Genomic DNA, 27,568 nt, shown 5'->3' with positions numbered 1-27,568 from the left:
GTTACAAACACCAAAAAGAGAGGTTTTTAGGTGGATGGCTTTGTTTTTTATATAGCGCCTGGTCAGAGGTGGATTTAGGTTTTGCGGATGAAAGAGTGGTTTTATTTTTTTAGGAGCGGATTTTAAGGAGATTTTTACCACTTGACCAGGCGCTGAGCCCTCTGTGCTTTTAGGATGGGAGAGTAAAGGGTAACCTTGCCTATATGGCTATCGAGAGAGTCTGTAGGGGTTCAACAAGGCAAAAAGAGAGATCCCTTTTGGGTGACGCCCGGTCAGGTGATTTATTAAGTTTGCGGATTTGGGTTTGTTTTGAGGAAGAGGAAGAGTTAACTACCTGGTCAGGCGTCGAGTGTTTTGTGTTGTTTTTTTGGTTGGTAGAGTAAAGGTTGAACCTCCTTATAAATATAGTTTTGCCTGTCAACTCCTGTGTCATCCTCACTTTGGGCTTCCAGGCGCAGCAACAACGGTGACGTCCGTTGTGTTGAGTATTGCTAAAATCCATGGATTTGTCGCCTGGTTCGCACTTTTCCGTATGGGATAATGGCTGCTTCATGTCAGACTCCATGGGGAAGCCGTCTTCTGCGCCGATTGGCAGCGGAATCATTGTAGTGTAGTAGAGCTTCGAGGCCTGCCACCCTGCGAGACGCCACTGATAGTACCGGAGTCACCGAGAGGCGTGATCTAGGAACCTGGTTTGTTCTAGACCATCAAAAGGCGTGTCACTTGGCGAGCTCTGGACGCCGCCATGGGCTTGGGGGGAGTTGGGGGCTCGTATTGTCCATGAGTTTGATCGCCTTCTAAGAGTTGTGTTAGGCCTTCTCATCTAAATGGAGCCGACAGGCCATGGGCCATCGAGAATCATGTCTGCTCTGGGAGATGTTGGGCAATAATGCCGACAGACTGTGGCAAACCCCCAAGATACAGGCTCAAGGGTGCCGGGGAAAACAATGCCGTGTTGCCCACAAGGGAGTTTGTAAACAGCTCACAAGTACCCAGAGCCAAGCTAATACTACATAGTAAGTGAGGTTCTTTGTTTCCAATTGTCACTATCACACTGTCGCACGACATGGTGCCTTCCTTGCCACTTGTGCATCCCATCTCTTGAACCACCATTCGGCCCTTCCGATGCATTGACGCCCAAGCAGCGGGAATCGCTTCTCCGGATTTACGAGGGTGGGTGATGCCATGCTTTATACACCCTTTGACAAACTCGATTCAAGATAGCCCCCGCGGACCCTGCAGGATTCAGTTTAGATTGAGTTTCTTGAGTCAAGGACTGGGATAGGAGGTCTGGGGAAGATGATGCCCAGGAAGGATGTTCGAGCCGCCGCGAGCCGAGATTTAGCTTAAGCCGAGATACGCCCATGGCTTCTGGGGAGGGAAGCTCGAAGCGCTGAAGCGGTAGACTCCCAGATAGATTCACGATTGCCTCTAGGAAGTCTTGGAAATTGTCAATTATCATATTCAAGCGAAAAGAAGTATAAAGGGGAGCAATTGTCTGTTGCAACTTGTTGAAATTGTCTGGTTGCCAGACACGCCTTGACGACTCTGATCGCGTGTCAGGGACCGCGACCCAGCAAGACTGGTGGACAAATACGATGGGGAGTACGACTAGAGGCAAGGCAACCAAGCAGGATGTCCGGCTCCTATCAACTTTACTGAAAGCGGGTACATCTAAGCTTTGGCCCAGACTCTCTATCCCGGAGTGATGGGACAGAGGACCGGCTTAGTCTTCCAGCGAATGTCACCAGCTGGACCCAACTCTTCGGGCTTGAGTCTCCGCAACTGCCTCTTCCCTCAACAGCCGCCGCGGCATCACCGAGATGAGGAGACAGAGTGTGAGAAGCCACAATCCATGAAGACGGTGTCCTGATTACGTGTGGAGCTGATGCCCGTCCCTTCATCATTGCCACTCCCAGCCGATGCGGAGATGCCCAGTCCAGGCCCAGTCCAAATTACGCAACAGATTGGGGATTCTAGATGCCATTGGCCCTGGCGTGATCCTCGAATCGGGCATCTCGGAAATCGAGGGGCTTGCTAGGTTTCAAGAGAGTTGTCTCCATCATCTCCCCATAACCCTGCCGGGACCCGTGGTTCAAGGTCTTCCCTCGACGAGTTTTCGCCTTCACTAGGATCGGTAATGTCTCCTGTTGGTCGATGAGGTTATCTGGATGCCCATTACAACGCCTCGTTACCAATGGCAGTCCCATCTGGGGATGATACTTTGCGTCAGCTCACTGTGATATATCCATGGATAGGTCTCTGGCAATTACGCAACACGAGCAACCTCTTGAGGCAGCTGCAGAAGATGCAGAGAGATAATCAATGACGGGGAGCGTGATTAGCGAGTGGGATCAGTGGGTTAATGACAAGATCTGCCCCAGACAAGGAAACCATCTTGGCCCCAACCTGTGATGAGGTGACTGGTCGCATTGAGGTGGCAAATTTTTTTGAAAAGTCTACTGTGCTAGAAGGAATAAGACCAGTCAGTGGCACGATATGGTTCCTTCGGGGGAGCCGTGGGCCAGCTGGTGCTTCACCATTTTTATGACAGACTAATGGGCAGCTATGAAGCATCTGTCGGGCCGAGACATTACTTTGGAATGCTGAAGTCTTGTTTTGCGCTTGGATCTAGTCGCTAAATCCGATAGGAGGCTGTTGGCGAGTGCGGAGGCCAGGCCATGCCCAGGGGTTCGCAGGGTGAGAGGAAGGGATCTATCAGCTCAAAATGCTCCCAAGGCTACATTGTCATGTCATGAATGAATGCTACAATACGGAGTCTTCATGTCTGTATTGCAGTATTACCAGGGTGTGTAAGAACTTGGGCCATTATCATGACTCGATTGGTGTCAATTCCAACGATCAAGAACCGTAGTTGGGATATTACATCATGTCAGCCGTTATCTAATACCGCCTCAAAGGACAATTGGTTCATGCCATCTCAAAAATGGATCAGAAAAACAAGCAGTTCAACACATATAGTTCTATTTCCTGGATGACGAAGGCTCTTGCAGGGGATGTTCCAACTAGGATGAAGTTCTATGTACAACGCTCGATCCCCATCAGCTTCCATGCAAACAGCTAACAATTTCAAACTCAAACGCATCAACTAAGCGATGTTGCAGGAAAATGGTCTTCCGATGTCTCCCTTGTTGAATTTGGCAACCTGGACTATGATTAGCTTCAGTGGCTTAGTGTTGGGTAGACAAACTCACGATCTGGTCGAAGCTAGAGTAAGTTCCGGCAATAAAGATGAAGAATCCCACAACAAAGACGATCAAATTAGGGATAGCCCGCTTAAGGTTGTGCCTATCGTACCAGTTGCCCTCCTTGAGGAGACGGAACCAAAGGATAGGAGGGATCCAGAAGGAAAAGCCGGAAATAAAGAGAGATGCGCAGATGGAAAGCAGCTCCGAGAAGAAGGGGATAGCCTCTGCGATGATCCAAGACAGGATAGTGATGAACGAAACTACTGCAATCCAGGAGATCCAACCCTTTGGGGTGTTAATGTATCGCGTAATCGAGTCTTTATACATTCTTCCGTGGATGAAGCGGCAGGCGACTGTAGCGTTGATCGAGCCCGAGATGTAGATAACAGGCAGGGCGATACCGAAAGCGATCCTAGATACCAGAGGGCTTGCGGACAGCAAAGCTGGGGACTGCACGCTCTGGCCAACGAAGGCATAGATGACTGCGCCAGTGATGGTATAGAGGACGATTTCGGTGCATCCGAGAGTAACGATGGACTTGGTAAAATCGGCCGGAGTATGCATTTCACCTGCCGCAGACTGGATTAGCAAGATTACCCCTGATTCGAGCATCTGGAACTTACTCATGAAACTGAACTGAGCAGCTGCAAAGGCATACGAAAAGACAATGTTCGAGATAGCGACCATGGCCTGAGTGAAGGACAGGTCATCCTGAGGCCATGCGGACCAGTCAGACGAAGACATGCCTCCAGGAGTCTCCGATCTCTGAACACCCGTGGCAATGATGGTAATGCCAATGGCAATAATGATGGACGCAAAGTCGACATATCCCAGGATGGCAATCTCGGTGAAACTGGGAGGAATAGCCAGAACCAAGAGGATAATAGCAGAGACGGCGCCAAACACCAGAGAGCAGACATTGGTCGCTCCGGTGATCTTGACGAAAGCAATCGTGCCCGTGAGACAGTGGGAGCCAGTGGCGAGAACCATCAGGCCCACAAAGATGACTGCAAAGACCTTGTCGCCAAAGCCTCCGAACAAGAGCCGGCCAGCATCGACATAGTGATCGATGTGAGGGTACTTGAGCTTGGTAAGACCGACCATGTAACTGGCATACATGGCAATAAGGCCTACTCCGACGCAGGCAATGGTTCCTGGGACCATGCCGAGGGTGGCAAAGGCTCCTGGGAGACTCAAGCTGCCGAGGGCAATGGCCTGGACGATGAGGACGACGGTCAATCTCTTCCAGCCTAGGCGATGGAAGTGGGCGTCACCCTGGATGGTCTTTTCCTTCTCAAGGTCGGTCTGAAGATACTGGCTCGGGACCTCGTGGAACGAGGGCTGTCGCTGGATCTCATCGCCAGTCTTCTCGGCCATGGAGATCTGGTCTTGGCCCATAATTGCGGTTGACCTAATCACCCGTGTATATCTTGGGAACAATGAAGATGGAGGAGAAAGGTCTGGAAGGACCGAAGAAGCAAAGAAGGAGGATGAGGATGGAGAAGAAGAACTGGAACTCCACGGGGAACGAGCAAAGTTATATCTCCAACCAGCCAAGGACCAGTTCCCCATGGGGACCGGGGTGTCTCCATGGAGCTTACCTATGGGGAACAGTCACCCCAAGCATGGATGAGGTTCTTCTGGGGTGATAGGGGTTAGTCGGAGTTTCGGAGAGAACGAGACTTGAATGTTTCGAGAACATCAGGCTTTGACAAAATGGAGTGTGGACATGGTTGGCCTGTCCCGGTAACCGTAGTGGATTATGGCCCAACCGAGCGTGGAGGAACCCGGCGAGGGCGATGGGGTTTAAGCCTGTGTTTACCGATGCTGAGTTTTGGCGAGTCAGAGGCGCTAAGTGGGCTTTTTGTGCTTGTAGGGCGTGGACTTGACAGATGGTGATGTTTTGGGAGAAGGTTTGGACGGTGGCATGCCATTAGCCGAAGGTTGTATCATGTTGATTGTAACGGTTCATGTATGTTGTCCATGTATTTCTTCTTGCAACTACCTGGCATGCAGCTAATGTCGACGACGAACATATCCTCCGACCCCAATTTCTTCGTGCGGAGAGAACACCCTCCGTCACATCCTTCCCTGTCACAAACACGTTTCTCTCGAGCGGGGAAAAAAGGTTGGGGTCACTTGGGGTTTCAGTGACAAACCGATGATGGAGTGAGAAAACACGCCCTGGCGCAGTTTATACGATTCCCACTCATAACTGGGATCTGTATGGTAGGACGTGGGCCGCATGATGACCAGCTGCCGAGGAAAGGATTTCATGAGTGGGGAACTCTCCTGGGAAGGAAGGTGGGAATTGAACTGGGAGGGAAGTTCGAAGCGGGTTATGCGCGTGTGGTGCATGTTGGGGAGAATGACTCGCTTTTACGAGGCATTGAGATCCGAGGTTATCGTGTGGTTTGTTTATCAGTCTGGACATAATGTGGCTTCTCATTCTGTTTGGATATATTGATCCTTGATTCACTCTTTTTCATTGTACCATCACATCAGCAATGTCAACCACCTTGTTCGTCAATGGTCGCATCTTGACCAGTGCTGGGGCAGGCCTCAATGGCACGGCCCAGTTCTCGGACTGCATGCTTGTGCGAGGGGACAAGATCGTCGCCGTCGGAACCCGAGAGGAGATCGGTAATGTCGAAGACGCAGAGGTTCGTGATCTTGAGCAGAAGATTGTGCTTCCCAGCTTCATCGACGGACACATGCATCTTTTGCTACTTGGTCAATCTCTACGAAAAGTCGACCTTAGCCATTGCAAGACCCTCGACGATATTCGATCCGTTATTCGAGATTATGCTGCCGCCAACCCTGATACCCCGACTATTTTGTGTAAAGGATGGAGGAATTGGATGACTCCTGATGGAGTAACGGCCGCGATGCTTGACGATATCGATCCGAGACCTATTTTTATCGACGCTGGCTCTCTTCACTCTTGCTGGTGCAATACCTCTGCTCTTGAGCAACTCAACGTGGCGGATATGCCTGATCCTGCTGGAGGCAAGATTCATCGGGATGCTGATGGAAAACCTTCCGGTCTCTTGGACGAAGGCGCCATGATGTCCATCATCTGGCCCTTCCAAGCTAGCTCGTCTCCCAAGGAAGAGCGTATTGAAGCTATCCGCGCGGCTGTGCAGGAGTACAATGCCGCAGGTTACACTGGAGCTGTGGAAATGGCCATGGATGAAGATGCTTGGGATGCCCTCATCACGTTGTACAAGGCACAACCAGATCTTTCACTTCGTGTGTCAGCGTACTGGTTGATTAAGCCCACTGCCGATCTCGAGCAAAATTCCAAGCAAGTACAGCGAGCGATCGAACTGAGCCGGATATACAACTCAACAGCAAGCCCCAATGTCCGTCTCGTTGGAATCAAGGTTATTACAGATGGAATCGTTGATGCTTGCACTGCGTACCTGTCAGAGCCGTACTGCACTGCGGACAAGCCGCCACCTATTTGGGAGCCTGAGCACCTGGAACCTGTTGTCAAGGAAGCTGATGCTGGTGGGCTGCAAATTGCGCTTCACGCTATTGGCGATGGAGCAGTCAAAATGGCCATCGATGCCCTCGAGAAACACGCCACACCCGGTCGACGGCATCGAATCGAACATCTGGAGCTTACTTCCCCGGAAGACGCAAAGAGGCTTGGAAAGCTCGGATTGACAGCTTCGATCCAGCCTATCCACGCAGATCCCACCGCCCTCGTCGAGTGGCCTCGACTATTAGGTGAAGAGCGATACGAACGAGCGTTTGCGTATAGAGAATTCGCAGATGGCGGTGCCCTCATGGCCATTGGAACAGATAGCCCAACATCCCCCTACTCGCCCCTGCACAACTTTCAAGTTGCCATCAACCGAAAGTCCTCCAAGGACCCCAGTTGTCAAACAGTCATACACGAGCACTTCCGGTTAGGTCTCTGTGAGACATTTGTGGCTGCTTCAGAGGGAGCGGCGCGGAGTGTGTTTTTGGAGGATCGGACAGGGAGCTTGGAGGTGGGCAAGTTGGCGGATTTTATTGTTGTTGATATGGAGTGGAATAGGGAGGATCTGTTGCAGGGCAAGGTTAGGGAGACTTATTACTCGGGGAGGAAGGTTTTTGGATAATTTTCTGGGACTGAATCAAAAGTATTGCGTTCAAATTGGTCTCGTATAATTGATCTGTTGCGTGATGCTGATGTTGCAAGGGATCAAACTCTCAACATCAATTCGAGTCAAACGGAACCTCTTGGCTGCGATGAAAAGGAAATCTTAACCACGAGTAGTAACTGCTATCCCTTTAGTGGCTTCAGTATTTCTTACAGTTCTCTTTTCGCCCCAAGTCTGGTCCGTGGAACATCCATTTGGCCAAGCTCGAAGGCATACAAGCTTGTGCGTTGACGAGATGGGTAAACATGCTGAGCTAGGGTAAGATTAGATCGATAACTGAAACAGATGCATTCATAGTTTTCTATTTTGTGAACTCTTAGCAACTTGATGCCATTACCGGTTGGTCGCTGCGGTGGACACTGTACTACGCCAACGTCGTCTGCTCGTGTTCGTCGCGCCCTCGCCGAGCTCACCACCGCCCTGGGGATGATGGCCGGCATTTCCAACCTACTGCACTTCCTGGCTGAGGGCGTTGCTCAGGAGCGACCCATATCTGCTGCTTCTGCTGCGGATGTCTCTACTCGCGCCCTCGGTATCCGGTTGGTCTCGAGAGCATAGGGGCTTAGTAGACCCGTCCATTTGACTCCCCGTGCTCGTGCCCTCTGGTGCTTCCAAACACTCATTGGTACACCATAACCCCGAAGAAGTCGCTGCCGGATACCCACGAGTCTTTTTCTCACCAGCTCTGAGCCATATGGAGAGTACTAACATCTATCAACGGGCTTCTACCACCACCACATCCACTCACCTTAGTGTTGAAGCCCTCGGCCACGGCGGTCGCGTTCTTTACCTTGTTGTTGTTCTGGGCTTCGTTGGCTCGGTGGCTCCGGCTCATGGCCATGTAGGCTTTCTCGAGCTTGTCGTCATCGAAGAGAGAGAGAGAGACGCGAGGACCTCGTCGCCCTGTTGGTAAACAGGACGCTGGAATAGGCGACCAAACGGGCTGCTATAGCGAGAATAACCATCAATCAAATAACCAACGCTACCGCTGCCGCCTACAGGGGAATTGACCATCCTAGGCTGCGAGGCATTCTTCGCAGTATTGAACAGGCTAGGGGCGCCGTCGTACCTCGAACGCTTCGTGCGCCGCGCGATAAGCTGCTAGTCGCGGGCAACTTTGCAGCTTCAGCCGCAACAAGACCTTCAACAATGCTACTTGAACGCGAGGCGCCGTCCTTCCCATTCTCTCATAAGATTCTAAGTATTCTGCCCGGGCGTTACAATGACTGCCCAGCCTTGCAGATGTGACATCCAGCGACAAGCTTCCCAGAGCAAGTATTTATCCATCATTCAGCTAAGTTGACAGGGTAATTTGATCCACCCCATCCATGATCGTTTGGGGATGTCCCGTACCCACAAAATAGTTCCAGTAATGTCTCTCATATGTGTATATCTTACACCTGAACCCAAAGGTCACCCCAGTCCTTCTGCTTGAACATTATTGTTTGTATCCCTTGTAATGACTGAAAACTAGAATTTCAGTGATCCCATGGTTGTTGACGCTTCCCGTTTGGATGCATGTCTATGAGGGGGAGAAAAAAGCCAGCTTCACACACACACAAGGGTATCATATGCGTTAAGATGTTAGCAAGGCTTTTGGGGTGGACCTTCAAGGAGGCAAACGGCGCACCCAGAGCGTCAAAAAGAAATCGCTGATTTTTCACGACGGCCTTTGTAGTCACATGGACCTATCAGAGGAAAATCTCCCTGTCAGAGGCCCTCTCGGGCATTGAAGTGGGAAGACTCGCCACAACCTCTGAGCTTGACACCTTCGATGAATCTTCCTCATCTGCGGAAAGATGGCTAGCCCGCCACACCAGGAGACCAAAGGCTATCTATTTCTGAAGCTCCTGGGGCATATTCGCGCGATCGCCTCCCGGTCTGAATCTCTTCCAAGTGTTCCTTGAGCTTAGCGAGGTCGTCGCCCACCAGCCTGAGGATAAGCTCTGTACATATAATCCACTAATCCCACCTCCCCACCATCGAACTCTCACTACAGTGGTTGATCACAACCACACATCTTCCGTAGTATAGTGGTCAGTATGCAAGCTTGTCACGCTTGAGACCCGGGTTCAATTCCCGGCGGGAGAGACGCCACATGAGTAGCAACTCGTGAACCATCTTTTTTTGATGTCGTTAACCTTTTGGTATCACCATCGTGTCTATCTGGTGTACCTTGGTCAGTAGTATTTTTTTTCGTTACACCAGATTTCTCTGCCTTTCACAGCTTCAAGGTCCACCGATCAGTGAGTGCCCATGCTTCGTTTGAATTATCAGCTCATAGCTAGCATACTGAATCAATTTTGCATTTTGGTTGATCCCAAGTCATCGTAACGTCGTTCCTTCCTCAACATTCTGTGTCCTGAAATAGGTCAAGCCACCCGCACCGTTGTTACCGTCCCGTCCCGTGGCAACCCCGGATTACCTGTTTTGGAAACCACGACAATAACACACATCAATCAATTTCCATACATAGACCGCTCTCAAATCATTTCATTGCGTTTGGCTAAAGTGATACAATCTCAAACAAGTTTCAGTTCCTTTGCGCTCAGCACTTAAAGACGATATCGAACAGCAAGCTCTCCGGGGGCGTTATATGTGGGCACAGTCATGTTGAGAGCATCGCCAGAGTAGCCGAGATCCTCAGCCACGAGCATGGCGGCCTTCTCACCGATGAGAAGAGCAGTCGAGTAGGTGTTGCAGCCGACGTTGTCGGGGCAGATGGAGAGATCGGCAACCTTGAGGCCCTTGACGCCGTGGACGTTGAGTCTCTCGTCGAGCACGCCGTGCTTGACGATGCTGTTGCCCTCCTTGGGTGCCATGGAGCAGGTTCCGAGGCAGTGCCAGGTGGACTCGACGTGGCGCTTGACCCACTCCTCGACGGCCTCGATGTCCTCCTTGCTGTACTTGAGCTCCTCGCGGATGTGAGCCTTGTTGGAGTTGAGGATCTGGGCACCGGGCTTCCTGTCGCACTCGGGGAGAGGAGAAGACCAGCTTCCATGGCCAATACCGGCGGTAAGGTTGCCGGGGAGGGCGTATTGCTTGGTGGTAGCAAGGTCAAGGTCGTGAGCACGGGCGGGGCTGTCGTAGCTGAAGAAGGGGTGCTATTCTGGTGAGCAGAGGTTCTCGTATTTGATTGATCAACTTACCATGTTCTCGACCTCACCGGCGTAGGCATCCATGCGTCGGGCAGTCTCACGAGACTTGATGTAGCCCCACACCATGGGTGCCATATCACGTTCATCGTTCATGAAACCAGCATCAAAGTCAGGGGTCTCATAGGGGTCGGCAGACTTGATGTGGGTGAATCCACGAGAGAAGGGGTACTCGAGGAAGTGGAACATGGTGAAGAACTTGCCAGGGGGCCTAAATACGGTTAGCAGATGATCAAGACTTGGAAGGAGAGATGAACGTACATGAGCATGTGGTCACCGAACCAGCCGGCAATGACACTGTAGTGCATGACGGGCTTGTCAGGCTTGTTCTGGAAGTACGACTTCCATCCGTCGGTGAAGTGGGGAGTGGGCCAGCGCTCAAAGTCCCTGAGCTCCTCCTGTGTGGGACGGATCTTGACACCGGCTTCAATGCCATTGGTGGCAAGAGGACCGGTTCCCTTGAGGTGCCACTCATCAAAGACCTCTGAAAACGCGTGTTAGTCTTGGTAACTCGACGATATAGTGATAAAAGGGGGCAGTGATAAATAGGGGCTGGGGTGAGACGTACTCTTCTGAACTTCAGGGTCACCCCTGACAAAGTCGTCGAAACTCTCAGTCTCAGGCTTGGCTCTGTACACCGAGAAGGTGAGGTAGTGGTCCTGGAAGTTGAGTCCTACACCGGGAAGGTCGACGATGGGCTTGACACCAGCGGCGCGGAGCTTCTTGGGGTCACCGATACCAGAGCGCTGGAGGATCAGGGGCGAGGAGAGGGTTCCGCCAGAGACGACGATCTGCTTGCGGGCACGGAAGGTTCGGGTCTGGAGCTGGCCTGGGTGCAGGGGCTTGGTGGGGACGGTCTGGACCCCGACAGCTCGGCCGTTCTCGATGATGACCTTGTCGACCTTGGTGTTGCAGGCGAGGTACAGGTTGCTGTGGACGGCGCGGGTGGCGTGGACGTAGGCGTGAGCGCTGTCCGATCGACGGCCGCTGATATTGTGTTAGTTGGAGTCGCATTGCACGTGTCTACAGTTACTTACGTGTCTCTGTTGATCCACTTGAGCCAGTGCTCCGCACCGTGGCCAGTAGTGAGATCCTGGAGATCATCCACAGTGGGAATTCCCTGGGACTCGGCAGCCCGGAGGAAGTCATCCTTGATGGGGTATCTGGCCTTTGTTCAGCTTCTGGGGACTCTACAAGCAAAAGGGGCAACTCACGTGTAGTTTCCAAAAGAAACCTTGATGGGACCCTCAGTTCCGTGGATCTCACGGTTCTGAGAAGCTCGCTGGTAGGTCTCGTGCTTCCTCATGAGAGGAAGAAGCTCCTCAGTGGTCCAGCCCTCAGCCTGGAAGTCATCATCTACCGTAGAGTCAGCCACGGGACCTGGAAATTGCCTGCTCGGACTTTGAACTTACAATCAGATGCACTGGCACGGGTGTACATCATAAAGTTGATTGATGAACCACCTCCGAGGATATGAGCACATGGCACAACGGCCTAATTCAGTTAGAAACGCGTTCATCTTGGTTCTGGCGGGAAATTCAAACACCGCCATTGAGCAAACAGAGCAAGCCAATGGCAGTAACACGGTGACAATCAGGTTGTTGCGCTTACCTTGCGGCCAGCCAGCCACTTTGAAGGACGAGACTCATAGAAAGAAGCAGTCTTGGAGTCCAACTTCATGTTCCGGGGGTAGATTCCAGGACGGAACACCCAAGGGTTGTTCAAGTTGCTCTCTCCAGCCTCAATGAGCAAAACCTTGAGGTTATGGTCAAGGTTGGCAAGTCTATCACCGGTCAGTTTGCGTGTCACAATATCAGAAGTGTTTCTCCTTACCGTCCCGCGACTACACATCCGCAGCTGCCACCACCGCACACGATGATGTCGAACTCATCGGGCAGGGTGCCGACGCTGTTCGTGTACGATGCGGCCATGTTAGTGCTTATTCAGATCAGAGACAATTGTTTGAGAAGTTTCTTGTTGAGAGTGAAGTATGACTGGAGATGAACGTCCAGCAGCTCCTTTATAGATCCCCTCAAAGGCAATACGATGCCGAGTTTACGTCGAAGACGATCAGAACAGGACTTGAGATGCCGAGAGACCTCCGCGAGTCAAGTCTAGATGCGCAATCATGTCTGAAAGGAGATATCCAAGCGCTCATCTTCGCATATGGCTCCGATGCGGGCACCAATCGAAGACGCATCACCACGGGTCATCTGGGGAGGGAGTATGGTTTCATTATCCCATCAGCTCCTGGAGCACTGGCCAAGTGTGTCTCTTCAGGGTGTGGTTGGACCAACGGGTTGGCTTGGCTGCATTCGTGGGTAAGGGAGTGATCTGCCGGACGAGCTTGTGTGCCATGTTGAGCGGGCGTTCCAAGGCTTGACCCTGCCTAGGGAAGCGTCTGAGGGTGTTATCGTGTCAAGACCAAGCTCGCGCTCTGTTCTTGAGCTCCTTCTTTCTCACTCAGAGCTCATTCCTTCTCTTCTAGAGCCTCTCCTCTCTTCCCCTGAGCCAATTGCTCACTCTGTTTTGCCCAGTCTCGCATATCGATATCCGGACTCCTATATCATGACTCGACCTGTCACAATTGACCCACGCAAGCCGTCCTGGGCAAACCGTCTCCGCACCATCCCACGCCTGGCAAGCTGGATCAGGAAGTCCCATCTCCCCGAGCCCCCCGGTGCTCATAGCTCCAATCCCACCACTCACGTCAAGCCAAGGAGGAATAACAAGCCTCTTCTAGCCCATCAGATTACGACGTCCCCCGCGGGGTCACACACGCCAAGGACGCCCATGGGTCCTATCCCCAGTCTGTCCCCGGGCGAATAACCTCCCCCGGTCCCCCACAAGGTTCCACATATCCCATGTACCCCAGAATGCGGGGAGAGCTTTGCCGATCTCTCTTGCCAGATTCTCGGCAATCCAGGCAGGCTGTGCTCTTGATCTGGGACGCGGAGGTGGTCTTACGAGAGGATGACGAACCGAGCAAGTACAGAGGCTGTGCCCCGGAGGAGCAGACCAAGAGTCCAAACTCGAGTGATACTGCATATGCACAAGACTGGGATTTGCCTGTCCAAGGCGGGGTAGGTTCAAAAAGTATAGCTCCTGAAAATAGCTTGTTCTGTTCTGCCGGGTTAACGAGGCCGAGCATTCCGGCCGCAGGTAGGAGCCCGATGTGACAGTCTGGCGGCTGTTTTCTTTGTCTCGTCTGGCTAGCGACGGTAGTACGACGACGACCGTACGTACAATGACTCGCAGTCTGGGGTATCACGGGAGGTCTGGAAACGTGCCCAACGGGTGCTGCGGGCGTTAAGCCGTCCAAGCCAGCCCCAATACTGTGTGCCATGCGTCCAACGCGCAGATCTGTATGCGGAACTCGCCGCGGAACAAAGACATCAGGGAGTTGGGTCTCTGACGGGGACGTAAGCGGCAACGATAATCCGAGGCAATTCATACATGGCTCGTTTTCGTGCCCTGCGTCTCTGTTTCAGTTTCCTTCTTGCAATTACATATCCGTTTCCCTTTTCCGTCAATATTTTTTTTTCTTTCCTCGACAACGGGGGAACAAGCTACCCCGCAAAAAGACTGGCTGCCACGTGTTGTACTAAGTTAACGTCGATTCCCCCAGCGTATTTCTGGGGAAGTAAGCGCTACTCCCCCGGCCTTGACATGTCCGAAGACCCATCCTTGCCGGCCGGTGGCTGTTAGCCCGCACCTCGTGCGGAGCCGTCGCCGCAGCTCTCAGGTGTGAGGGCGGATCAGGCGGCTGAGTACGAGTGCATTGAGCTGCGGTGAGACTTGTGGAGTTGGATCCTAGTTGCTATGGATAAGAGATACTCCCATCTCAGGCTGGATGTCACGTCTACCGAGGTACTCTTCATCAGCTTCTTCTACTACTCCGTATTGGTCCAACGCTTCCCCGCAAGCCTCGACGCAACTAAGGGAGATTTAGGTAGCACTTCCCCCCGCAGCTGGCTCGTGTGTACGCTACGAGAAGATAACCATGTGGCATTAGTCATGAAATCAAGGAGAGCTGTAACTGTTCACGACTACCGTTAGCTGGTCTCTGGCTGGCGCTTCATTGGAGACTTGCTAGTCAGTTCTCAGCTACGTCGGAGGCGGCGCCATCAAGCTTTGCCATGTGCTCATGGGCCCGGACCTGCATATTCCTCGAGGCAACTGGCCAATTTCATTTGGTGGCACTCCGTTGATGTCCGGCATGCAGAGTAGCGAGTAATTGGGGGTCCGGTGACATGAATCAACAAACATGGCGATCTGCAGACCGCCAAGCTTCCTTTGTCTCAATGGCTGTGGATATCAACTCAGGGCACAGGAGTTGCACAAATTACGGAGTTTCCCGGTTTGGTTTGGGAACAGTTGCATCAAGTATATTGTTGAGCGTGCGAAACGGCCGACAGTTCTGCTGTTCTTCGTGATCTCCGCGGACCTTCAATCGCTGGACACAGCCACATAGACCCTCTGTTGTGAATTTATTCTGGCGCTCTCTGCGGTATGCACATAAACCGTATTCTTAGGTCTGTAGCATCGTGTTGCAAAAGGAGAGGGTGTTTGACAGATCTGTTTGACTTCTTCTTTAGCTTAAGAATTGAACAGATGTCTAATCGGGATAGCATTCCTTGGGTCTGAATATCGAGAGAAAGATCCGAATGAGATCTACAAGAACCCTATGTCAACTTGAATTACTCTCTCAAACGCCAAGATTACTATGATAACCTAAGAAAAGGGGAATACCAAAAGGGGCTTACCGAGGAAGTTATTAGTGATATGCCACATAACCAACTTAGCACGTCCTTGACTGAACTCCTCCTATGAGAGAAGTGGGTAACATTCAAGGATCGCAATCCCGACCCGTGATCTGGATCTAGACCTGTGGAGTTTTTGCAAGGGTCTGATCTCACTTGTCTGCATAGACAAGCGGTGACGCAAGTCACTCATCTGATTTATCTCTTTCCACTCGCCTCTGCTCACTTTGGTCGGGATAGCTACGCGTTGGAGAGACGTTTGCACAATCAGGAATCTGTTATCGAATGTCTTTGTGCTGAAGCCGTTTTTAAAGGCAGGGCCTGTCCATCAACATTGAAGGAACAAACAACTAACAAAAGAAGGATAATAAGCCAAAACTATCTGGTTTCGTTGCCAATAGTTTGTGATTGAGGTGACTGCAGAGTCTGGATTCCAGTGTGAGAAACAAGAGGTTGATTATGGACGTCTCAGCGCTTTGCCAAGGCATCATAGAATCCAGAGTGCGACTACCCTAGAGCTTTTGGTTTTCTCGACAGAATGTGGAAAAAACATATGCAATTATGCGAAATTTCTATGATGTAACATGTAAGAAACTAGAGGTTAAAACGAGTTCTTTATGCCTGGTTTATTTAGGTACGAGCTACTCTGCTGAACATGTATTTAACTCTGGACCTACGTTGGCGATCCAAGTATAAGCATCGTCAACTTTGAGATTGCGTAAAAGATGTCCGAGTTAACGCTAACAGCATCGATGCACCATTGCATTCTTCTATGATCTCGAGTCTTACCATGGTGACTTTTCCCTTGCTCTTCTGGTTTGTTTTGATGTTGGAATTCCGGTTTTTATAGGGGTAGTGTATCACGAAGAATACACTTTGGCATCAAACCTAATGCTATCTGATACCCAAACCTAGATAAATAAGCCGTCTATGATGGAAAGCCTGAGTTTAATCATCTGTCGAGCGCCAATCTGTCCGCTTCGAGGGCGAAGCTTAATACCCTGCTTTCTCCCCTCCGTCTTCTCTCGTTTCCAGTCCTCAACACCTTTGTATCACCATCTTCTTCTCAGCTAACATAGCCTTTTCCTACAACGGCACAGCAGCCGGTACACACTTATGTCTTCAACTCTTCAATTGAGAATTCACATTGGCTGAGACTACCCACACCATGAACGCCTGCCGGCGGATTTCGTCTACATCAGCCAAAGGGCAACAATTGAGGAAATAGAGATCAATTGACCACTTTTGATTCTCTCAAGCAAACAACAATGTGCAAATCTACGACAACACCCTGTGGTATCATAAGCCTGGAGCCACTGTTGCATCAACATTTGCATCATATAGCTTCTATTCCCAGACCATGTACTTTACATTCGCTGACCGTTATAATAACAAAAACATAGGCCGTCATATCCAAGCGTCGTCAAGGCCATTCAACTGCTCATCCGAACCCCCGTCACCTCGTCTTGGGCGCCTCGATAGGACCCCCTGGCTTAGTCGCTGAGATGGCGACGTACCGCCAGCGCCCGTGCCCTCGGTACGACTCGACGCCGGCGACTGTGTTGATAAAGTGCTTCTCCAAGTGGAGGAAGGTGATGATCAGCCATGGGATGTAGGCGACCAGGTAAAACAGGCGCGTCATGGGCTTGATGCGCTCGCTGTAGTCGTGGACCACAACGTCGGTGAAGCCTGCCTCCTCGAGCATCTCCTTGAAGACGCCGGGGTGTGAAAGATCATTGGTGGGCATGGCGGCGTAGTCGTTGATCTTCTTCATGGAATCGGCCAGATCCTCGGGCGAGTCGGACACAAATTCATGGTCGTACTCGAATAGTGCCAGACGACCGCCTGGGCGGAGGATGCGGAAGAAGCCGGCAACAACAGCTTTGGGATCAGTAGCGTGCACAAAGGTCTCCATGGTGTACACTCCGTCAAAGGATTGGTCGTCTATGGTTTCGAGGTGGTGGTAGTCCATGCGACGTGCCGACACTTGACCCTCAGGCAGGCCAGAGCGGGCAAAGTTGCGCTTCGCCTTGGCGATATGGCGATCGACGACATCAATGCCTTGTATGCGGTGCTTGTACTTCTTGGCGAGGTGCAGCGCGACATGGCCGACACCACAACCAGCATCGAGGACGGTTGCGCCTGAGGGAAGGTTCAGCAGCTCGGCCAGCTTGTCCTCCATGCGCCGCAGAGCGCGGCCGATGGGGAAGGGCCAGTATGTGTCCTTCTCATAGTATCCAAAGTGGCGCGTGCCGCCTAGGAAGATCTTGTATCCGATTCTCGACTCGAGGGAGGCATAGTAGGTCTGCAATTTGGAGTTGTCGTTGATCAACGGATCCGACTCGGTGGGCGGCATGATGGGCTTTCGTTTGGGATGCGGTCGGGGCCGACAGGGGAGGATGCTTCTGCTTCTGCTGCTGCTGCAAGCCGAGAAAGAAGATGGGGGCCTTGTTCTTTTGCGAGAGAAGAAACGAGGAAAGATGGGTAGGTGGTCGCAGATATTGAGGGCGCGGAGACACGTGTGTCTTACGTTTTCTGTCACGTCACTGAAGGAGGCTGGTTTGAAGCTGAGCCCTGGGACGGGACGGGCCCGTAGCGGGGTACGCGCCCGTTAGATCCAGCCACTCAGCGCGCCGTTTTAAGCGCTCAACCGCTACCGGGCGGCTACTCGCAGACAATGGTTTGTGCCTTTGCATGTGATTGACATGGGGATCAAACGAATACAAAAAGTGTGACAAGCGCTTTGGAACCAACTGCATATTCTAAGACGGAGACAAGAGGGAACATTGAATGAGAGGCTTCCTTGCTGAGGAAAATGCCCACACACCTCCCGTTTTGTAACTCCGCATATGCATGTTGGTTGTGCTGAAATCGCACACGAAACTGACCATGTCCTGGGCCCCTTTGGCCCATCATCCATATATACGCCCATATATCTCAACGTCGTAGTCTCTTCTTGCACTGCCTCTCTTCCGTCGTGTCCATGTAGAGCTTCGCCACCAAGTCATGAGCCTCAACGCTTCGGACTCCGAGCAGCAGCTCGTTGGATGGAAGGCTACTAGCGATGATAGGGGATCTTTGGATCTCCTTTGGTCTTGTCTTGTGACCCTGCTTCTGTGCTGTTGGGTCACTACTTACCCGAATGCTGGATCTCCTCACGACAAGTGGTACCATCCCCTCCTCGACAAGTTCAACCTTGCCATCATCACATTTCTCGGCCCGGATTTCCTCTTTGGTATTGCTCTAGGACAATATGCCAGCGCTAGGGAGAGCGTCAAGGTAACGAGGTCTAGTGGCAGTGTTGTAGGCCGATTGGCTAACTGAGCGGTCTTCTTCCCCTGGTCTAGGCATTCAAGCGAGACAAGCATCTAACCAGAGGATTCGAGTGGAAGTTCACGCACGCCTTCTTCTTCGACATGGGCTGTGTCCACCTCACAGCCCCCGACTACTCCATCGCAGACGGTAAAACCTTTCCCATCAATGCCGAGCAGTTCCACTATCTCGTAAGGCACAATCATGTCGAGTTTCCGGATCTGGACCAGTTGGAGATTGAGGACCGAAACTCTGTTGATACTCTGTCACGGTAAGCACTGCCCGATATTTGGCGAAGGATCGAGAACTCACACCCCCCGAGGATCATTACAGTATTCCAGGCCTTGTGGTTCACCATCAAGGAGCTCGCTCGGATCCACAAGGGTTACCCCATCACGACTTTGGAGTTGACTACGCTCTCCTTTTGCTTCATCACCTTCATGATATCGATACTATGGTACCACAAGCCTTCCATCACAAAGCCTCAGTTTATCGAGACGAAAGATGGCACAACCATTGAACAAATCCGTACTTTTGCCAGGTGGAATGTGAGTTGCAGCTATCTGGATAATCCATACTCATGCTGACTGGTTGTAGACACATCTTGATCTTGAGGATACATATTACCGAACGCCCTTAGAGTTCATCGGCAGGAGGCGATTTGGTATCGATGCCCATTGGAACTACTACGTCTCTCTCGCGCACAAGCTACGAATCAACTTTGTGTCTCGCCCCATCACCCGCCGCCCCTGGGATCGTGTCCCCTCCGATATGTGGATTTGTCCTGGCCCATGGTATGCCCCAGGAGCAGCCATCGTTTTGGTTGGATTCAGCATCATTTTTGTGCTGGCTTGGAACTTTACCTTTCCCACCGAGAAGGAGAAGTTTTTGTGGAGGGTCTGCAGCGCTTATCATGCGGCATTCAGTCTGTACGGAGGCGCATACTATGCCATCGAAATGGCGAGACTCAACCGGAAGAAGGACAAGAAGCCAGCACGAGCGGGTCGGCAACTTTCCAACATGCGGCGAGAGCAGAGTGACCTGCCAGATACCGAGTCACAGCGGACCCCTTCACAACGAACAACACCAGCTCGCGGACGAGTAGGACTATTCCTCGAACGAGCCAGATCCTGGAGAAATTTATCAGACAACCAAGATCCCAACATGGACGTCCCTTTACGAATCATCATCCCCATCACTATCACCTGTTTTGCATACGTCCTCTGCCGATTCTACATCTACCTCGAGGACCTGATATCGCTCCGCATGCAGCCGGCCGACGTCTACCTGACTGTAAATAAATTTCTTCCTTTTCTTCCTGGGGGAGTGTAGTTGGCTGAGTTTTGGGATAGGACATTTTTGAACCTTTGGCGATATGGAGTTTGAACTTTTGAGGATACCCCGGTTTCTTGCTTTGGCAAATTGTTTTGTCTATGAGAGATGACTTGATTTGGTGTTTTAGACGTTTGTTTGCCTACATGTACCTATTTTTAGAGTGCCTTAGAAACGCGGCCTTTCGGAATTAATATCTTTTTTTTTTTTTTTTAGAGATCTCACACGGGTGTTATTTGCCTCCTCAACTGGGATCGGCAAAGAACCATGTCAATGAATAATAGGAAAAGGAACTGTAGCCGTCCTGGAAGAATCAAAGGCTCTGAATAATGAGTCAACATCATTAATTCTTGAGCTGCCAAGAACACGTAGGATCCCATCATCCGATCTTGACCGCGTATGCCTTAGTACCTAGTCTACATGCACCCTGAGATCATTATGGAACGGATCGTTGCTGCTTATTTATATATTTATAGTGATGCCTTCTTCTCAAAAGAGGGACTCGGTCACAATATCAGCGAACACACCGGGGTATCTGAACACACTGGCGGCATTACTAGAATGCCTCAAAACACAATAAGCCTATCCCACCACGCCCGCGCGAGGGGTGGCACTTTGACAGAGGGCCTGCCTCGTCCTGCCACGTCGAGACATGGCCTACCAGAAGCGGTTGTAGCGGCTGTAGAAGTGGTCGAAGTGGTCGTCGGAGTAGACGTCGCCCTGCTTGCGCCCCTTCTTGTAGTTTTTCTTCGTCGTCACCAACTCCCAATCTCCCCACTTCTTCTCTTCTTGTCGACTGACCAGGGTGATTGTCATGGCCGGCCTCTCCTTGCCCAAGGCGCGCATGGCCTTCATGAACTCCTTTTTGTCATCCTTTTCACCGAGGATCAGTGTCTTCAGCTTGGGCGCCCACTCTGGGTTCTCCCGCAGGTTATCAAGAGACGTTCCGGTGATGTCGTTCCCACGTGAAATTCCACTGAGCTCAAGGTACGTGAGAGCGGGACAGTTCTCAAACAGGGCGAGGAGGGCATCCTCGCCGACTTCAGTTGCAGCTTGGAGCTCGATCCTCCGGAGCTTGGGCATGCCTTTGCCAGACGGACGACGGCCTGAGTTGTCAGTTTGGCGCTGTTCTTTGCGTCGTAGCTGACGTCTTTGTATTCAAAGATGAATTGCCAAAGACTTCCACAGACGCCAGGTCCAAGGGCCAAGATGTCGTCGACATGGCGACTTGAGAAGCAACCTCAGCCATGGGCGTCGTGCAAGGCGGGGAACCCACTCGGTCAAGATGAATTCGGATCCAAACTTGATGATTTTAGTCGCCGTTCCGATCTTAGCTTCGTACTTGTCGTCCCAGTCACGCTCGCTGCTATTAAAGTAGGCTTCCTTGTCGCCCTTGGGGTTGGGGGGTTTGACGCGACCGCGTTTTAGCGTGTTGGCATTACGCAAGGGGCTGAACTCCCATTTTGTTGAGAAGCAAAGAAAAAGAAGAAAAAAATACTTCTCAGCTTGGTTAAAAGGACTTTTCTATTTTATTATTCAAGTTTTATTTCTTTTTGCACTGAATTAGGCAACTATACTCCGTGGTAACTATGCCGCGCGTTCCTATCATCTCGCTCCAGCAATGCAACCACCCGTTTCCCCAGCGAATCATGAGACATCCAACCTCCTTTACTCATGAAATTTTCGGACTTTGAATGGGCTCACAGAAGCCGCAGGGGCAGTGCACTTGTTTGCCAACGCCGCCTTGGCTTCCTTGCTGGTCGCACTCACACAATCCATGCCAATATCCGACACACCATCGCAGATGACAACAGGCTTTCCACCGCAAGGCGTCTTGATGTCAAAGTTCTTGAACTTGATGTTTTCGCACACGGCGTTGGGGTTGCTGCTGCAAGTCAACCTCGCAATGGCATCACCGTACTTGCCGGACGAGTAACCAGTGAAGTTCTCGAAGAGGATGTTGGTGATGTTCATCTGCGAGGGGTACTTGGCGCATGTTGCTTCGTCGATGTTGAAGTAGCACGAGTCGATGAATGCAGTGTACTCGTTGTTGCCACCCCAGAAGTTGCGGAAGGTGACGTTGTCGATGAAGCCATAACCAACATCAGGTCCGGCCCAGGTCTTGAGGCGGGCTCCGTGTTGGCCGTTGAGCATCCAGACGTTCTCGATGACGACATCCTTGACAAAGGACTTTTCGCCCTTGTACTGGCCAAGGGATCCAATAGACTGTCCGTGGGTTCCTGCACCCTGTTAGTACCTATCAAGTAGGAATCAGAGGAGGCGGCATACCGTTGCAGTACATGGTGTTGACATAGACGTCTGAAGCATTGCTCTTGGGCGAGAAGCAGTCATCACCAATATCAACCCAGGCACGCTCAACCGTCAGATGCTCGACGTTCAAAGAATCAAAAAAGTCGGTGTTCTTGGGCAGAGACGTGGCGTTGTTGGAGTGAGCCGTGCAAATAACATCCTTGAAAGAGATGTCCTTGGCTAATGATGTGTAAGTCTAATGTCTCTCATCATTGAATGCGAAGATACTCACAAGTAACGACAAAGTTGGTCCAGCACGGGGAGTCCTTGAAGTGGATTCCTTGAATATCCAGACCAGTTGCGTTCTCGGCGTAGAAGAGGATGGGACGGAGGTATTGGTTCGTCGTGTCCAAGATCTCCTTGCCGGCAAACTCGTTCCACCAGCGCTGGCCGTTTCCGTTCAGCACTCCGTTACCGTAAATCTTGATGTTCTTGCCTCCCCACTTCCAGAACATGATCGAGTTCTTTTGAAAGTTAGTTATACACTTGAGTCTGTTTGGGGATGACATACCTGGAAGGGATGGGTGAAGGAGTTCTTCTGCCAATATCCAGTATCATTGGTAAACTTGATCTCTCCATCAAGATGAACGTGGACATTATCCAACCAGGTCAAGTCAAGAGGCTTGCCAATGACATATGTATGCCCCTTGGTCAAGTGGAGTGTACCTCCCTTGTTCGCCCTCTTCAAGCCCTTGTAGAACTCAGACGAAACATCATCATGATCGTTCTTGGAAGCCCTGATGGTAAAAACCTTGCGGTGACTGCGCTTGGATGGCGGCGTGTATTGATGTTTCTGACGAAACTCATCCACGCTTCGAGGAACACCAGCAGGAAGCTCAACAGCTCCTGCAAGTGCACTCGTGACGAGGGTAAGGGCGGAAACAAAGATTGACAGCTTCATGATGAAGGGACAGTTTGACTATTTCCAAGGAGCTGTATAGCCAAGACAGATGAGAAAGATCTGGTGATGAAGCTTGAAAAACAGCTCGACTTGACACTCAATTTATATGAAATCAATGCACAGTCTCTCTCGGAGCTACACCCCCAAAGCATACACCCCATCCGCTCCATCAGGACATGTTCCCCAGGTCAACCCATCAGTCTAAATTACATCTGTCGATGCAAACATGGGGTTAGTCAACCTCGACTCCACGATGCAAGGTTCGTAGACTGTCATCGCTGTGCGGCAAGTAGATAGATTCTAGCTAAAGTGGCTTAAGCTTGTTCTAGTCCAAGCTTCTGATTGGTGGACTGGGATTTTTCCGCGGCTGAGATTCCGTGGAGGCATTTCTCCAGAGTAGATCCCCCGCCCCCAACTTGGTCGGCACAAAGTTGCCGTGGAGCAAGGGACTGCGTTTCAGCCATTTGTCCTTTGTAAGTGGTTATTTCTCATTTTGGAAGAACTTTTCTTACCCTGAACTCATAATTGAAGATGGATATGAAGCTTGTGAGATGCAATTCGGGAGTAAACTCGAAGGGAAAGGGAAACAGCGAGCATTATAGATCAGTCAGTTAGGTTTTATGGGAATTATTTTAGATGCCTCTGGTTAGAGAGCAACGGTTGTTTCGTGTGCTTGGAGGCCTTGCCCTGCATCGGGTCGTCGCTGAGATAACTCAAATCGTTGATAATACTCAAAAGCAACAAACTGGCTCAATGATGGCAACAAGTTTCCGTCGCTGAAACTAAGTACTGATAGTTTAAATAAATATCACATGTCAACTTCTAGACCGTGGAATTTGTGTCATACAACATGGAGTTTCATGTCGAAAAGTCATTTGAAAATCATCTATGCTAGGTACTATGCCTGACATCTTTTTCTATGCGGAGGAAGTAGTGGTGCCACTCTCTTATGTATATCTAAGCATCCATCGGGCCTCTTTCATGTGCAGTGGTGAAACAAAAGGCCACCATGCATTAGGGTGCCCGAGGGAAAGATGCGGGAGATCCCCGAATCGGGGGAGCTGATGGCTTCCGATCCTCATCTGGGGCCCCCAGGAACGAACACTAGACGGCGAAGCTATGGACCAAAATGAGCATTTCGTGTCCAAACACTGAATGAGCCGCCAATGGTGCGTATAATAACTTCTGCTGAAGCGCAGGGACGAGGCCCTTGTACAGTAGCAGCAAACCCTCCTAGCGTCCTGACCACAGTCTCCGAGAGAGCGCAACAAGGCGATCAAGTTCCTCCTTAATCGATCGGCCCCTGTCGATCCCTTGAGGCTGGGTTTATTCCCGTAGTTAAATGGGGTTAAAGGAAACGCAGGATGTAGCATGGAATGTGTCCAGCTATCCAACCTAAAGGAGCAGCATAGTATTTTTTTTCTTCGACAGCGAAAAGATATGTCGGTTGACTTTTCTGTAAATCGGAATAACCAGTCTTTTGAAAATAGAAAAACAAAAAAAGAGGCAGAGAGAAAGAAATAAAGAAACAATGCTGGGGGTTCGAACCGCAGCCCAGCGGATTAGATGGGCTCACCACAAGCCTAGGGCCCCGCAGCTCCCTAGCGCCTTGAGTTTGGTGTCCCCCAACAGCACGGGACGAACGGTTAACCCATTACGCCACTGGCGATAACGGTCCCTCGAATTGAGGTTTACATATCTAGGTGCCATGGGATTTTTCGGATGCTGGGAAAAGTGATTGAGATTGCAAAGTTGAACCGTGAGTGTTAGCATGGTGCCAAGTCTGTGTGGGTGGGGATGATCAAGTGGACGATCATGGTGATCATTGGCCAAGTGGACGTGTGGGACTGTGACTGGGGGTACTCGCCTGAGGCACCCCCATTCCGAGAGCCTCTAAGTCCTTCAAGTTGCTAATATCGAATTTACAACTATCCTCTTTAAGTTTTCCTCAGTTAATCTAGTTGTCCTTTAGAAGGATGATTGGGAAACGGACCGGTGCTAACATGACGGTAGTCTAGTCCAAGCAGGAGCAACAACCATTCACACATGCCAATATCAGTTAATGGTAATGGTCATCAGCTACAGGACGCCACTGCCAAAGGATTTTTGTGAACAATGCCTATCTCCGAAATCCTCTGTTTCAAGTTCATATGTGGCAATATCTTCAGGGAAACTCACTGTGCTGTAGAGGCGATATCGCCGATCATGACCTCGGTGGCTTGCGATGGCTTACTATGGCTTACTCTGGGCGATCGCACTCCCGCTCGGGGCAGTGGAGTTGTTTAAAAGTCCGCCAACAACTCCTCAAAACTCCGCACCTTCAGTTATCTCCTGATTCGTGGCAATTGTATATAAATACGTAAATTTGTCTTGAATTATTACCTCATTCACTTCAGATCCCCCCCCCCGTTCCATTGTTCACCATGAAGGTCCTCATTGTTGGCGCAAGTGGCATGATTGGGGGCGAAGCCTTGTTTCAATGCCTCGCCAACCCTCAGGTTTCGAGTGTCGTCGCCTTTGTTCGCCGAGAACTTCCCTCCGATGTATCAAACAACCCAAAACTCAAGTCTGTGATAGTCAAGGACTTTTCACAATGGCCGGAAGATGTATTGCTTGCCCACGCTGATGCCGTTGGCATGATTTGGTATGTCGTCATGTGTCAACTCGTCTGAGGGGCATGTCTACTAACACATTACAGGGCCATGGGATCATATAGCGGTGATGTTAAAGCCGACTTGGAGTATCCATTTGCGTTCCAAGAAGCCATGGTGCGAGTATTGAAGCCCACCGGTCGCCAGTTCAATTACGTCCAACTGAGTGGCAAATTTGTCCGTCAAGACCAAGAGACAAAACTCTGGTGGGGAAATGAGCCGCGAAAGATCAAGGTACAACCAAATCCATACTTACTTTGCCTCATCTAACAGCAGTTCAGGGACAGCTTGAAACCAAAACTCTCGAACTTGCCAAGACTCATCCCGATGTATGGAAGGCTTTCGTTCTCAAGCCCGGAGGTGTAGTACCCAAGACCATGTTTGGCAGCGGATTTCTCGGTATTGTGACATCTATGGGGGCAGTCATGGGCGAGAATTGGTCCGTCCACATTGAAGAGTTAGGCGCTTTCATGATGTACCTTGCACTTGATGGCCAGGGAGAAGAGCCGCTTCTGCTTAACGCTCGAATCGTGAGACGAGGAAGAGAGCTGTTGGAACTACAGAAGAAGACCGAATCGTCTGCGAACTAGTAGACTCGATTCATCATGGCTGTTGTGCCATGCAAGCCTCGCAGCTCGCCCTTAGCTGGCGCTGCACCGACCTCATCCTCCCATACAGAACAATACCTACGAGTAACAACCTCGTTTTACAATTCCATAATAGATAATAGCAATACTCTTCACACGTGAACGGAAAAAATATACGCGATCTAGAACTTGGGCTTATCCCCGTGCTGGCCTATAATCCCCATGGTCCTTGGAAGAGAACCAAATGCTATGATCTTACCACGGCTCACCATCACCCAACCTGGTGTGCTTCACTGGGTAGGAACTCGAACGCGAGCTTCATATGCATCTAGATTTCCCAAAGACCCAAAGCTTGCCAAGTAACAGCGATGAACCTCAGATACTAAAGACGATATTGACTTTCAGGGGTGAATAGTTTAACTTCGTCATCGCAGGTCCCTTGTTTGGCTGGCCAAGAAAGAAAAAAAAACCCCTTAGAAAACTAGTGTGCTGCAAAAGCCCGTTCTTTGGGTTTTCTGGAAAGGTTCACGATAACGCAGCTGGATTGTACGACGCGGCCTGGCAGCCCTTTGGTAACCACGCCTGGGCCGAAGTCGACAATGGGCAAGGAGAGTCGCTAGCAATCAAAATCATTGAATCGTGCCACGCCAAGTATGATGCTAACAACCCCACGATTTACAAGGGCGACGTTGATCGTGGTGTCTAGCTAAATGGGGCGATTAACGAGGGCGCCCTGACCAACATGGATGGTGTCACAAAGGGCACGAGCCCTTCTCATAGCTGCTAACCACAGATGGCCTGGGCATAATTTTGATCGCTTAGTTTGCCTAAATACAGGATAGCATTTGCACCTTGATCTAAATAACCCCCTGGTCTCAAGAAAGCCCCGGTTGTGGAGAAATTGTTGCTTGGTCCATGGCAGGTAGTCCAGGGCAAAGCCGGCAGCAAATCATAGTACAACGTGTGTGCATGTGCCTTCTGAGCGCCTTGTAACAGCGCAGCCGAGGTAACGCCCAAACTCTCTGAGCCATCTATTGTGGTCGCCCAGACAGCTTTTAGACTCGTGAGCAGACTATGAATACCCTGCACCATGCACGGCAGTAATTGATAAGTTGAACAACCCGAGATCCGATATATAGGCCACTCGTGAATAAATAGGTTAGCAGAAAGAAGATCAGGCTTCAAACCGAGCCG

General features: G+C 50.9%; 7 protein-coding genes and 1 non-coding gene across 8 annotated transcripts; 4 read left to right on the top strand and 4 right to left on the bottom strand.

Moving 5' to 3' along the window:
• Nucleotides 1–3,109: 3,109 nt before the first annotated feature.
• Nucleotides 3,110–4,607, bottom strand: LRP88_05790 (transmembrane amino acid transporter protein-domain-containing protein; the record flags this gene model as incomplete). The annotated part of the gene is made up of 3 exons (XM_083242335.1): nt 3,110–3,166; nt 3,216–3,778; nt 3,833–4,607. The coding sequence occupies 3 exons, from the start codon at nt 4,605–4,607 to the stop codon at nt 3,110–3,112; spliced, it is 1,395 nt and encodes a 464-aa protein (XP_083101271.1).
• A 1,109-nt stretch (nt 4,608–5,716) lies between these two features.
• Nucleotides 5,717–7,321, top strand: LRP88_05789 (amidohydrolase 3; the record flags this gene model as incomplete). Its single annotated transcript, XM_083242334.1, has 1 exon — nt 5,717–7,321. The coding sequence occupies one exon, from the start codon at nt 5,717–5,719 to the stop codon at nt 7,319–7,321; it is 1,605 nt and encodes a 534-aa protein (XP_083101270.1).
• A 2,061-nt stretch (nt 7,322–9,382) lies between these two features.
• On the top strand, nt 9,383–9,454 carry LRP88_05788. Its single transcript has one exon. It is a non-coding gene; the product is annotated as a tRNA-Asp (tRNA).
• A 464-nt stretch (nt 9,455–9,918) lies between these two features.
• LRP88_05787 (GMC oxidoreductase-domain-containing protein) lies at nt 9,919–12,449 on the bottom strand (the record flags this gene model as incomplete). The annotated part of the gene is made up of 10 exons (XM_083242333.1): nt 9,919–10,323; nt 10,374–10,472; nt 10,525–10,729; nt 10,780–11,002; nt 11,087–11,505; nt 11,556–11,681; nt 11,733–11,874; nt 11,931–12,012; nt 12,130–12,301; nt 12,352–12,449. The coding sequence occupies 10 exons, from the start codon at nt 12,447–12,449 to the stop codon at nt 9,919–9,921; spliced, it is 1,971 nt and encodes a 656-aa protein (XP_083101269.1).
• Nucleotides 12,450–16,737: 4,288 nt separating this feature from the next.
• On the bottom strand, nt 16,738–17,637 carry LRP88_05786 (SAM-dependent methyltransferase; the record flags this gene model as incomplete). The annotated part of the gene is made up of 1 exon (XM_083242332.1): nt 16,738–17,637. One exon carries the CDS (start codon nt 17,635–17,637, stop codon nt 16,738–16,740), a length of 900 nt encoding a protein of 299 aa, XP_083101268.1.
• Nucleotides 17,638–18,287: 650 nt separating this feature from the next.
• Nucleotides 18,288–19,925, top strand: LRP88_05785 (uncharacterized protein; the record flags this gene model as incomplete). The annotated part of the gene is made up of 4 exons (XM_083242331.1): nt 18,288–18,560; nt 18,629–18,864; nt 18,916–19,141; nt 19,191–19,925. 4 exons carry the CDS (start codon nt 18,288–18,290, stop codon nt 19,923–19,925), a joined length of 1,470 nt encoding a protein of 489 aa, XP_083101267.1.
• A 657-nt stretch (nt 19,926–20,582) lies between these two features.
• On the bottom strand, nt 20,583–23,136 carry LRP88_05784 (exopolygalacturonase; the record flags this gene model as incomplete). The annotated part of the gene is made up of 7 exons (XM_083242330.1): nt 20,583–21,031; nt 21,106–21,152; nt 21,202–21,317; nt 21,630–22,165; nt 22,215–22,415; nt 22,468–22,699; nt 22,747–23,136. The coding sequence occupies 7 exons, from the start codon at nt 23,134–23,136 to the stop codon at nt 20,583–20,585; spliced, it is 1,971 nt and encodes a 656-aa protein (XP_083101266.1).
• A 2,423-nt stretch (nt 23,137–25,559) lies between these two features.
• Nucleotides 25,560–26,377, top strand: LRP88_05783 (uncharacterized protein; the record flags this gene model as incomplete). The annotated part of the gene is made up of 3 exons (XM_083242329.1): nt 25,560–25,780; nt 25,835–26,021; nt 26,069–26,377. 3 exons carry the CDS (start codon nt 25,560–25,562, stop codon nt 26,375–26,377), a joined length of 717 nt encoding a protein of 238 aa, XP_083101265.1.
• Between the last annotated feature and the right edge of the window lie 1,191 nt (nt 26,378–27,568).

The sequence above is a fragment of the Fusarium phalaenopsidis genome, assembly GCF_050370095.1.
Source record: "Fusarium phalaenopsidis strain FUZ10S chromosome Unknown contig_32296, whole genome shotgun sequence".
Lineage (NCBI taxonomy): Eukaryota > Fungi > Ascomycota > Sordariomycetes > Hypocreales > Nectriaceae > Fusarium > Fusarium phalaenopsidis.
This window is presented reverse-complemented; position numbering and strand designations above follow the sequence as displayed.